The sequence below is a fragment of the Ranitomeya variabilis genome, chromosome 4, assembly GCF_051348905.1.
Source record: "Ranitomeya variabilis isolate aRanVar5 chromosome 4, aRanVar5.hap1, whole genome shotgun sequence".
Classification (NCBI taxonomy): domain Eukaryota; kingdom Metazoa; phylum Chordata; class Amphibia; order Anura; family Dendrobatidae; genus Ranitomeya; species Ranitomeya variabilis.
In genome coordinates, this window is record NC_135235.1 from 388,460,083 (window position 1) to 388,473,338 (window position 13,256).

Sequence of the window (13,256 nt, forward strand, 5' to 3'; positions counted from 1 at the left end):
TTATATAGTGTATGTAAACTTCTAGTTTCAACTGTACATACAAGCACCAGGGATTTTAATTAATAAAATGCAAAATTAAACTTTTCCCACCAAAGTGTGTATCAATCTGATCATCTCTTCCTGCTCCATAACATCCTGCAGATTAGACACCAATTTAATATGATTGATTCCCTTTAGAATTAAGGGACTGTATCAAGTATAGCATTTTAATACTTAAAGATAAAACACATCAGCCGAACATATGTTGGTAACAGACAGTAAAGGTGGCTGGAACAGTAAAGGTATGTTCACACAGTGCTGCAGATTTTGGGGCAAACAAATCCACAGCGTATTACAGAAAAGGCAGTAAAAACTATTCTGTGACATAAGTTCTTTAATGCTCGGGTGAAGTCTTCTTTTGATAAACAGATGTCACGAAGTGACTGACCCGGTATTAAACGACCCAACCGTAGGTCTGTCATAAACAGCACAACACACAAGGGAACACCGGGGACACAATTACAACGGTGGGCCCTGTCGGTAGGGACTGGGGGAATGGGCACCTCCTGCACTGGCCTGCAGATGTGCCCTGATCTTGCTACCGTCTCTATACGGGTTCTTTCAACCCGTCGCCGACCAGGATACCTAGTCCCTCACTTGCCCTGCACCTATCCCTAAGTAGGGAACTGGCAGGTTAGAGCACTGGTCCCACCGCTGCACTAATACAACACGGGGTAAGGAAATACAGACAAGGTAAAGGAAAACAACACTTAGCTTAATGCTGCAAGGCACAACACAGCAGGAAGAAACACCAGATTCACTCACACAGCAGTAGAACAACAGTTCCCAGCAAGCTCCTTCTCCCAGCTTGGTCGCTTTAGAATGAACTAACACTGACAGTCAGCCGATGAACCAGGTGACTTCTTAAAGGATGGAGGGAGTGGTCACCACAAGCATCAGCTGACCCAGCAGCAATGCAATAACACAAGCGGCCACCGGGGGGAAAAACTGCATTAACCCCCGATGACCAGAAAGGAAAAAAGGTTTTAAACTGAGGCAAACCAGATCTGCCACAAATCCAAAATTGGATCGTGACAACAGAACTTTGAAAAACATCTTGCTACGATTCAGTCATTTGAAGGTGGAGCAACAACTGTGTTCCCTTATTTATACAAAAATACTGTTCATTTCCTTCCATGTGCCATTATACAAGTCCTATATTACGCTGCCTATCGCGCCAGCTGGACAGAAAACATTAGGATATCCTCAGTCTGTGTTTCTAATAATTTATTCACAAACACACGCAATGCATGATAAAAATTTTGTTTTACAAAAGCAGGGGGAAAGAAAGGAATATCCTTAATAGAAGACAATGGTGGCAACCAGCGGTCCTCAAAGTCTCAGTAAGACTAGGGATTTTTCATTTTTTACATTTCATCTCTACGTAAATATATGCATGATTTTAGGTAGCAAATCCTGCAGCTAGACACTAACCTACCAGTTTCACTCATATATACACTTATCAATGTGTATTTAAAGTCTCCAAATCTCTACCACTGGGAGCCCAAGTTGGGTCTTGTGTGTTAGTGTTTGCCAGAGTGACAGATTGTAGGATTAGCATTCCTGATTGCCAGGAGCATGACTTTTTGTACCCTGTAATTTGTTTTTGTAAGGAAACATACATTTTTGCGGGGTAACCATGACTGTGATAACTTGGAGAAACGTAGGTATGAACGGGTGCATTTTTAGTACATGATTAGAAACTTCCAATTTTGTTTTTTGTGTGGGTACAAGTTTTCTTTCGACACTGATTTATCAGTAAAATATAGCGGCTCCCAAAAAGTTGCTCCTAGTTACTGATGTAGACGAGGTGAGTAAGGGAAGGTATCTTATCATCGAGCTTGCATTGCAGTCTTCTTTCTTGAACAAGCGGAGTCGTGACTTGTAGAACTCAGCTACTTTGCATGTTACAGAGCAATGGGAAGGGACATCACAACTGCTCGGAGCATATTTCTCATTTTCACACGTGGTTATTTTGAAAGCCAGCCATGAATTGTCTTTACATACTCCATCCAATTTTCAGAACTGCCCAGTCTACGTGTTTTGTGTGATCTGTGGAATTCATAAAACTCACAGAAAATAATGAAACACTAAAGTAAAAGAAGTGGAGGCTGTGTATTTTCAATGGCGCTATTGTGTTGTTATTTAGAACTAGAATTATACTAATTTCATCTTTTCATGGATCCTCATTCGATGCTTATCAAGACTTCCTTTGCGGGTAAAAAACTTTCCGCACTCCATACACAGAAATGGTTTTTCCTCTGTATGAATAACTTTGTGTTTAGCAAGGTTGGACTGGTTAGCAAAGCCTTTGCCACACTCGGGGCACACGTACGGCTTCTCTCCTGTGTGAATGATTCGATGGGAAATAAGGTTGGAATGGTTGGCAAAGGATTTCCCACATTCGGCACACATATACGGTTTCTCGCCTGTGTGGATTATGAGGTGAGCATTAAGACCGGACTTGCTGGAGAAAAACTTTCCACACTCTGGACAGGAAAAAGGTTTTTCTCCCGTGTGAATTCTCAAGTGCTTCACCAGAGCTGGATTATTGCTGAAACACTTTCCGCAGGCTGGGCAGACTACTGGCTTATCTCCAGAATGGATTTTCTCATGCATTTTCAGATTGAATTTACTGGAAAACAGTTTGCCACATTCCACGCAAGAGAAAGGCTTTTCCCCAGTGTGAACCCTTTGATGGCTGATAAGGCTTGGTTTATAGGTAAAACATTTGCCACATTCGTTGCAGGAAAATGGCTTCTCCCCTGAATGAGACCTCTGATGTTTGGTGAGGTAAGAATAAAGGCTAAAACTTTTCCCGCACTCAGTACATATAAATTGTTTTTCGTCCATGACATTCTCATTGTACATCCCAGAGAAGTTGTCACAATCTGATTTGAAGCTTGCGGCTCCAGACGTTGTGGCAGAGAGATACAAGTTTTCGCTGTAGTCATAACAGACTTCATAGCCTGATGAGAGAGACAGGTAGTGTTTAGTACATGCTGAAAATATATTCTAAAAACCCTTCACATTGTGAACAGATCTGTATGTGATCAGTCACTGGAAAGTAATGTTTGTTTGTTTTAAAAAAAAAAGATAATAGACAGAAAAATGTTCGTATATTTTACTTTCAAGTTCAAGTTGTTAAAGGGTCCCACCAACCTGGCACTGAAAAAAGAATAGTCATCCTAAATCAGGGGTAGGGAACCTCCGACCCCTGGGTGGCTTTAAGTCCCACAGTCTCTTAGGTAATGTATATGCACAAGTCCAACTGTCTCCTAGGTAATGTATATGCACCAGTCCCACTGTCTCCTAGGTAATGTATATGCACCAGCCACACTGTCTCCTAGGTAATGTATATGCACCAGCCCCACTGTCTCCTAGGTAATGTATATGCACCAGCCCCAATGTCTCTTAGGTAATGTATATGCACCAGCCCCACTGTCTCCTAGGTAATGTATTTGCACCAGTCCAACTGTCTCCTAGGTAATGTATATGTACCAGTCCCACTGTCTCCTAGGTAATGTATATGCACCAGTCCCACTGTCTCCTAGGTAATGTATATGCACCAGCCTCACTGTCTCCTAGGTAATGTATATGCACCAGCCCCACTGTCTCCTAGGTAATGCATATGCACCAGCCCCAATGTCTCCTAGGTAATGTATATGCACAGTCCCACTGTCTCCTAGGTAATGTATATGCACCAGCCCCACTGTCTCCTAGGTAATGTATATGCACCAGTCCCACTGTCTCCTAGGTAATGTACAGTACAGACCAAAAGTTTGGACACACCTTCTCACTTAAAGATTTTTCTGTATTTTCATGACTATGAAAATTGTACATTCACACTGAAGGCATCAAAACTATGAATTAACACACGTGGAATTATATACTTAACAAAAAAGTGTGAAACAACTGAAAATATGTCTTATATTCTAGGTTCTTCAAAGTAGCCACATTTTGCTTTGATGACTGCTTTGCACACTCTTGGCATTCTCTTGATGAGCTTCAAGAGGTACTCACCGGGAATGGTTTTCACTACACAGGTGTGCACTCTCAGGTTTAATAAGTGGGATTTCTTGCTTTATAAATGGCGTTGGGACCATCAGTTGTGTTGTGAAGAAGTCTGGTGGATACACAGCTGATAGTCCTACTGAATAGACTGTTAGAATTTGTATTATGGCAAGAAAAAAACAGCTAAGTAAAGTGGCCATCATTACTTTAAGAAATAAAGGTCAGTCAGTCCGAAAAAAGGAGATTTTTGTGTACTCACCGTAAAATCTCTTTCTCTTAGCCTCTAATTGGGGGACACAGGACCATGGGTGTTATGCTGCTGTCCACTAGGAGGCGACACTATGCATAATCTGAAAAAGATTAACTGTGGCTCCTCCTGTGCAGTAATACACCCCTGGACGGCATCAGCCTTCTCCAGTTTTGTGCAAAAGCAGTAGGAGGAACGTAACATGAATAACATAATTATACCTGTAAGAAGGCAACTATGTACGAGCTCAAGAAAACAATATGAGAACTCAACAGTTACAACGGCCCGGAAAGGGCAACAGGGTGGGAGCTGTGTCCCCCAATTAGAGGCTAAGAGAAAGATTTTACGGTGAGTACACAAAAATCTCCTTTACTCTGTCGCCTCATTGGGGGACACAGGACCATGGGACGTACTAAAGCAGTCCCTGGGTGGGAAGCAATGGACGAATATTGTGCAGACGGGCCCCTATACTTAGGGCACCGCCGCCTGCAGGACACATCTACCCAGGCTCGCGTCCGCTGAGGACTGGGTATGAACCCTGTAGTGTTTAGTAAACGTGTGTAAGCTAGTCCAAGTGGCCGCCTTACACACTTGTTGCGCCGAAGCCTGGTGCCGAATGGCCCAGGAGGCCCCTACCGCCCGTGTAGAGTGTGCCGTAATACCGGCTGGAAGAGGAGAATTCTTAAGGCGGTAGGCCTCTTGTGTGGTGGATTTGATCCACCTGGCAAGGGTAGCTTTGGAAGCTGGCAGACCCTTGTGGCCGCCTTCCGGAAGGAGGAAAAGAGAATCAGACCTCCGGAAGGACGCAGTCCTAGACACGTATATACGCAATGCCCTGACAAGGTCAAGCGTATGCAGAGCCTTCTCCACTCTATGAACCGGAACCGGACAAAGGGATGGTAGTGAAATTTCCTCATTGAGGTGGAAGTCGGACACAACCTTCGGAAGGAAGGATGGGACCGTACGAAGAACTACCTTGTCCTGGTGAAAAGCCAGGAAGGGCCGTCTGCAGGAGAGTGCTGTCAGTTCAGACACCCTGCGTAGCGAGGTGATTGCCACCAGGAAAACCACCTTCTGGGAAAGAAGGCGGAGCGGGACCACCTTAAGAGGTTCGAAGGGTGGTTCCTGCAATGCTGTCAGGACCAGGTTGAGGTCCCACGTTTCTAGTGGTCGTCTGTAGGGGGGAACCAATCGGGAAACCCCCTGAAGGAAAGTCCTTACTTGCGGCTTAGTAGCAATGCGCCTTTGAAAAAGCACTGAGAGGGCTGACACCTGGCTCTTAAGCGAGCCCAATGACAGCCTGGCCTCCAGACCCGATTGGAGAAAACCAAGTACTTTGGGTAGGGAATAAGGGAGTGGGATCTGGCCACGAGATTCGCACCATGTAAAGAAAGCTTTCCAGGTACGGTAATAAATCTTGGCAGAGGCTGGTTTCCGTGCTCTGATCATGGTTCCAATGACGTCCGTCGAGAGCCCTGCCTGGGTTAGAACCCAGGTCTCAAGGGCCACGCCGTCAAATTGAGAGCCCCTGAGTTCTGGTGGTAGAACGGGCCTTGTGATAGAAGATCGTGGCGGTCGGGAAGACGCCAGGGGGCGTCTGCTGTGAGTTGTACAATGTCGGCGTACCATGTGCGTCTGGGCCAGTCCGGTGCAATTAGGATGGTTGGAACTCCCTCTTGTTTGATCTTCCTCACCACTCTGGATATCAGGGGGAGAGGTGGAAAAATATACAGAAGCTGGAACTGGGTCCAGTCCTGAACCAGAGCGTCTGCTCCGAGCGACCGCGGATCGTGTGTTCTGGCCATGAAGTTGGAGACCTTGGCATTGAAGTGGGATGCCATTAGGTCCACATCCGGGGTCCCCCAGCGGAGACAGATCTGTTGAAAAATTTCGGGATGGAGAGACCACTCTCCCGAGTCTATTCCTTGTCGGCTGAGGAAGTCTGCTTCCCAGTTGTCCACACCCGGAATGTGGACCGCCGAAACAACCGACCCAGTGTCCTCCGCCCAGCGGAGGGTGTGTGACACTTCTCGCATCACCTGGGTACTGCGGGTCCCCCCTTGGTGATTCACATATGCCACAGCCGTGGCATTGTCCGACTGTATTCTGATGTGAGAGGCTGCCAGTAAGTGATGGAAGGCCCTCAATGCCAGAAGGATGGCACGAATTTCCAGGATGTTGATGGGCATGGTCGCTTCCACTGGGGACCACTTGCCCTGTGCCCTGTGGTGTAGGTGCACCGCACCCCAACCCGTCAGGCTCGCGTCGGTGGTCAGAACCTTCTATTGACCTGTGAGAAAGGATTTCCCCTTTGCTAGCGAGGTTGGCTTGAGCCACCAGTGCAGGGACCTCCTGGTTGACGACGTTAGCTGGAACTCCCTGTCGAGAGAAAAGGGATTCCTGTCCCAGGACTTGAGAATGGCTAGTTGGAGAGGTCTGAGGTGAAACTGGGCAAATGGGACAGCTTCTATTGCTGCTGCCATCTTGCCGAGGACTCTCATGGCAAACCGGAGAGATCGAGGGGGTTTGCGGAGGAGGGTGAGAACTGCTAGTCGGAGAGCCAGTGCCTTGTCCTTGGGAAGGAGCACTAGACCCCTGGAGGTGTTGAATAACATTCCCAGGAAGGTCAGGGACTGACTCGGGGTTGGTGATGACTTTTGTAGGTTGATTAACCAGCCCATGCGACAGAGCATCGGTTGTGATGGAGACGCTGAGCTCGCAGTCCTTGAAGGTGGGAGCCTTGATGAGTAGATCGTCCAGGTATGGAACGACTACTATGCCTCTGGAGTGCAGGACGTCCATGGTGGCTGCCATGACCTTGGTGAACTCTCTGGGAGCCGTGGTGAGTCCGAAAGGGAGAGCCACGAATTGGTAGTGGTCCTGGCCTATTGCGAACCTGAGAAACCTCTGATGGGCAGGTGCAATGGGTATATGAAGGTATGCGTCTTGTATGTCTATGGAGGAGAGATATTCTCCCTTCTCCATGGACGCAATGATGGACCGAAGGGACTCCATGCGGAAATGACGGACCCGTACATATTTGTTGAGCTGTTTTAGGTCTAGTATGGGCTGTACGCTGCCTCCTTTCTTGGGAACTACGAACAGATTGGAGTAGAACCCTCGGAAGCGGTTGGTCATGGGTACCGGTACTATGACTCCTGCTTGAAAAAGCGAGGAGACCGCTTGGTGGTAGGCACGAGCCTTGGCTGGCGGTTTTGGGGGGCAGAGAGGAAGAATCGGTCCGGTGGGTTGGAGGTGAAGTCTATTTTGTATCCGGAAGACACTAGTTCCATGACCCACCTGTCTTCTGTAATAGGCAGCCAGACTTGATGAAAGAGCAAAAGTCGGTCGCCTACTGGTGTGGTGTCTTCCGGAGTCCGTGAGTCATGATGAGAACAAAGTCTGAGATTTTCCTCCTCTGGGCTTAGGCTGGCCTGCTTTTGACTGCCAGGTCTTGTCCGACCTTTGCGTCGATCGTGAGTTGTCCCTGCGTGGGGAACGGTTACGATTTTGTGCTGGACGCAAGACGGACCAGCCGGAGGAATTCCGAAAGGATCGGAATCGAGTTTGGTTACGCTTCTTGTAAGTGAGTTTAGGTTTCAGTTGGGGAAGAGGAGTACTCTTAACCCCGGTGGCATTGGATATCATAGTGTCCAACTGTTCACCGAAAAGTCTCCCACTGAGGTAGGGGAGGTGCGTGAGGGACTTCTTTGAGGCTGCGTCCGCTTTCCATTCCCGCAGCCAGAGGATACGCCGAATCGTGATGGCGTTTGATGCTACTCCCCTTGCTGAATCCAGAGCTGCATGGAGCATGTAGTTGCTACAACTGCTATTTGAACCGCTTGGTCCGACAGCTCAGGGGCGGATGCTTGGAGCTTGTAAATTCTTTGCCCAGGCCAGAATGGCCTTGGCAGCCCAAACTGAGGCGAACGTGGGAGCCAGGGATGCCCCTGCTGCCTCGAAAATTGAACGAGCCATGCGGTCTTCTGCGTCCCTGAGGGTTGAGCTATCTGGCAGTGAAAGGAGGGTCTGTGCTGCTAGCCTAGAGACTGGGGGGTCCACTTCAGGTGGATCTGTCCATTCCTTGGTGTCCTTCTGTGGGAAGGGGTACCTCGCCTCCAAATATTTGCGATTAGCGAATTTTTTCTCAGGCTGTGAGAGCTGCTTTTTAAGGATCGCCTTAAACTCTGGGTGGTTAGACAAAACCTTAGGCGGCTTCAGAGGTCCTTCAAAGGAAATCTTATGTTCTGGGGCCTCTGGTGGCGGATCAGAAATGTCCAGCACCCGATGGATGGATGAAATTATGTCCTCAACTAGCGCTGTATTGCTGGTAGGGATTGGGATCAGGGACCCCTCCGTTTCTCTGTCTGAGTCAGAGTCGCAGATGCCTTCCGAATCCTGTGTATCACTGAGGCGTCCCCTGCTGAGTGGGCTGGGGAGGAGGCCCTCTCTGGTCCGGGATTGCGGAGATCTGCATTGTCTGTCCCTGGAATGACCTGGAGCTACGGTGTCTCTCCCTAGAGGGGGATGACCGTGTGCGATGGGATGACGCAGATGGACTTGATCTATGGGTCCGCTTGCGTCCTGACCTAGACGTGGATGTGCCAGGGTCATCTTGTTCCTGAGTCAAGCTCTCCCTTTGCTGGGTAACGGTCATAGCCGGGGCATGACCCTGCAGAGCCTGAAGCAATGTGGAGGTTAGGTTATCTATAGACTGCGTCATAGATTGCGATATCTGAGTAGCCCATTCCGGCGTGGCATTAGACACTGAGGCATTGGCCGGGGCTTCTTGGGGCTCTGACACATTAGTTTGTATACAGTTCTGACAATGCGGGTACGTGCTACTACTGGGGAGAGCGGTCCCGCAGGCTGTGCAGAATGCATAATAGCAGTTCTGCCTGGTTCTCTTGGACCTTGAGCCCGGCATAGTGCACAGAGTGCAGAAGTGCTGCCAGCAGAGGACCTTACAGGGGTAGAGAAACCTATAGGGGAGCCTTATAGGTAATATGGATTCACAGTTGAGTAAAAAACCCAGCTGTGATCTTACCCCACCAGTGTGCCCCTAGGTCCAGCGCCGAAGATCCACAGTCCTGTGCCCCCCGGAGACGGGCTGCCTGGTCCTGGTCCTGCAGCCCGGGAGATGCAGGGTTAATCTGCAGCCGAAAATGGCTGCTGAGACAGAGAGGAAAGGAGGAGAAGGGGGCGGAGAGCTGGAAAAAGGCGGCAAGGCTGTGTAAAAACGCGCCCTTTCTGTCTCGATCCATCCCTTTATGACACTGTAGAGTGTCATATTTGTCATCCGGGGGGCGGGCAGGAGGCGGCAGCTTCAGCTAGGCCGAAGCCGGGGCCTAAATTAGATGCCTGAGGCCCAGAAGGGCTCCAGGCCGGCGCGAAAGTCCGGGAGGGGGTCGGATCTGAACCGGACCCCTCCGGATTTAAAGGCAGGATGGAGGTGGGGCTATAAGCGGAAGGGGGAGCTCGGTAGGGGTCTCCCTGAGGCAGTATAGAGCTGGTGCTGCTGCAGAGACAGGGGCGCAGGGAGCCCTGTGTCTGTATGTGCCATGCCTGCCTGAATTCCCCCCGGCCCCAACAGGAGCCCGCAGCTGGGCTGGGGTCCCTGGATGCAGGCGCAGTGTGCTGGCCCATTGCTGGGAGCTGTAGAATGCTGCCTGTACAGGCCCTACCTGAGGTGTCTCAACCTAATACTCCCAGAGGGGGATAGGGAGGGTGCTGTTGTCACCTTCAAGGGCCTTTATCCTCGCCCTCAACCCAGAAACCAAAAGGAATTGGGGAAGGAGGGGGGGTCTCGACTTCGAACCAGCACCCGAGGGACTGGGGAAGGAGCAACATGGGGAATAGCCATCTCTACTTCAACTGGGCACCCCATAATAGGGGGCCGAGGAAGGAGCCATGCCAGGAGTCTCACAGGAAACCCTCTTTTCTTCATCTGTAATCCCGTCGGAGTAAAAATCTTTTAGGTGTGCCTCCTATGCGACACTAAGCAAAAACTGGAGAAGGCTGATGCCATCCAGGGGTGTATACTGCACAGGAGGAGCCACAGTTAATCTTTTTCAGATTATGCATAGTGTCGCCTCCTAGTGGACAGCAGCATAACACCCATGGTCCTGTGTCCCCCAATGAGGCGACAGAGTAATTGGGAAAACTTTGAAAGTGTCCCCAAGTGCAGTGGCAAAAACCAAAAAAGCGCTACAAAAGAAACTGGCTCACATGAGGACCGCCCCAGGAAAGGAAGATGAAGAGTCACCTCTGCTTCTGAGGATAAGTTTATCCGAGTCACCAGCCTCAGAAATCGCAGGTTAACAGCAGCTCAGATTAGAGACCAGGTCAATGCCACACAGAGTTCTAGCAGAAGGCACATTTCTACAGCAACTATTAAGAGGAGACTTTGTGCAGCAGGCCTTCATAGTAAAATAGCTGCTAGGAAACCACTGCTAAGGACAGGTAACAAGCAGAAGAGACTTGCATGGGTTAAAGAACACAAGGAATGGACATTAGACCAGTGGAAATCTGTGCTTTGGTCTGATGAGTCCAAATTTGAGATCTTTGGTTCCAACCACCATGTCTCTGTGCGACGCAGAAAAGGTTAACGGATGGACTCTACATGCCTGGTTCCCACCGTGAAGCATGGACGAGGAGGTGTGATGGTGTGGGGGTGCTTTGCTGGGGACACTGTTGGGGATTTATTCAAAATTGAAGGCATACTGAACCAGCATGGCTACCACAGCATCTTGCAGTGGCATGCTATTCCATCCGTTTTGCGTTTAGTTGGACCATCATTTGTTTTTCAACAGGACAATGACCCCAAACACACCTCCAGGCTGTGTGAGGGCTATTTGACCAAGGAGAGTGATGGGGTGCTACGCCAGATTACCTGGCCTCCACAGTCACCAGACATGAAACCCAATCGAGATGGTTTGGGTTGAGCTGGACCTAAGAGAAGGCAAAAGGGCCAACAAGTGCTAAGCATCTCTGGGAACTCCTTCAAGATTGTTGGAAGACCATTCCCGGTGACTACTTCTTGAAGCTCATCAAGAGAAAGCCAAGAGTGTGCAAAGCAGTCATCAAAGCAAAAGGTGGCTACTTTGAAGAACCTAGAATATAAGACATAATTTCAGTTGTTTCACACTTTTTTGTTAAGTATATAATTCCACATGTGTTAATTCATAGTTTTGATGCCTTCAGTGTGAATGTACAATTTTCATAGTCATAAAAATACAGAAAAATCTTTAAATGAGAAGGTGTGTCCAAACTATTAGTCTGTACTGTATATGCACCAGCCCCAATGTCTCCTATGTAATATATATTTACCAGCCCCACTGTCTCCTAAGCATCAAAATGCTTTGAAAGTTCAAATCTGCAAGAAAAAAAATAAGCAGCATGTGCATGAAATTTCACAGGATGTCATCAATAACCAATACATCATGGTAAAAGAAAGAATGCAAACTCCAAAGTATTGTGTATTAAACACCAAGGCTCAATGAGGGGCACCCAAGCTCAGCAGTTGTTAGACTGCTGCACCAGAGGGCAGAACCCACATAATATATATATAATATCACTACAACAAGGCTCTCGCTACCTCATCTCTATGTGAACTAGGGACTACTTAATTATGAAGGGGACTGCCTCTCGTAACTGAGTCCTCTCCTCTGCCTCCCACTTTCCAAATTTTTCTCAGTATTTTCATATTTCCCTTTTTCTATTATTTGTCCTAGAAATAGCATTATAGTTATGCTAATTTGGAGTTTGCATCATTTTCTTCACAATGATGTATTGATGTTATTAATGACACCCTGTGAAGTTATGTTTTCTTGTTCTGTTTATTTAGTGACATGACTTGAGTGATGGTGTTTCTCTATAGCTTTTTTTGCTTATGGCTTTCTGCATTTATTGTTATAGACAGATGAAGGTCAGGTATTGACCGAAACGTCTCTTAATTTTCTGGAATTTCTTAATTGAATGAAAAAGTTCTTGAATACACCTATATGAGTGCCAAGTATTTCTACATCGCAGCTGATGGATTTGGTTACCCTACTTGTGCAACACCAGGATTCCACAAGTGCCATGCTTCCCTAATTACCATAATGCAAAGACATCTGGCCCAGCCATCTTATGGCTTCAATTTTCCTGAATATAAATAAAATCCCTAACGAGTATGTTGCCCCAATATGCAGTGATTCACAAGAAGCCCTCTCGCAAAATTGATAACTGTGTTGGAAGGGTTGCATAGCCTTGACATGCCAAGACCAGCACAGTTTCTGCACCCGTGTGATCATTAAGACACGCATTGAAGTCAGGCTACAAAAATTCAAATTAATTCAAATGAAATTCTGAACATACCCCTTCATTTTCTCATGTGTGGAGCCAATTAAATTCTGTAAGTGATATCAGTAAGGACTCATTTACATGTCTGCTTTTGCATATGAATACTACCTGCGTTTTCACGAATAGCACTCATAGCTAACATAATGGCGCTGTTAATATTTCCTTGGTTTTTCACAGATCAAGTGGTCTGCGCAAAATCATGGAGACATGTCCAGCATTGATTAGAATGTTGGATCAAAACCGGCAGTGCAAGCCTATGGGTGTGAAATTAAAAAAAAAAAAAAAAAAATCAGACAGCACTCGTAAGCTGTCATGGATGGCTAGACAGGAAAAGATAGAGAAAGTATTTTTTTTTTTTTTTAGTTTCACTGATGAAACTCTGACTGAACTCGGATGGTAAAAACTAAGGGTACCGTTACACAAAACGATTTACCAACGATCACGACCAGCGATACGACCTGGCCGTGATCGTTGGTAAGTCGTTGTGTGGTCGCTGGAGAGCCGTCACACAGACAGCTCTCCAGTGACCAACGATGCCGAAGTCCCCGGGTAACCAGGGTAAACATCGGGTTACTAAGCGCAGGGCCGCGCTTAGTAACCCGATGTTTACCCT

General features: G+C 47.6%; 1 protein-coding gene across 5 annotated transcripts in view; it reads right to left on the reverse strand.

The window, feature by feature from the left end:
- Window positions 1-1,183: 1,183 nt before the first annotated feature.
- Window positions 1,184-13,256, reverse strand: part of LOC143767170 (uncharacterized) — a 66,463-nt gene continuing 54,390 nt past the window's right edge. For 4 of the 5 annotated variants that reach the window (XM_077255251.1, XM_077255250.1, XM_077255254.1 and 1 more), the window contains one exon: window positions 1,185-3,008. In XM_077255251.1, the coding sequence (XP_077111366.1) occupies window positions 2,197-3,008 (812 nt within the window). In that variant the 3' untranslated portion in view covers window positions 1,185-2,196. Of the gene's footprint in view, window positions 3,009-13,256 lie in introns of all 5 variants that reach the window. The other variant, XM_077255255.1, reaches the window with a different exon arrangement.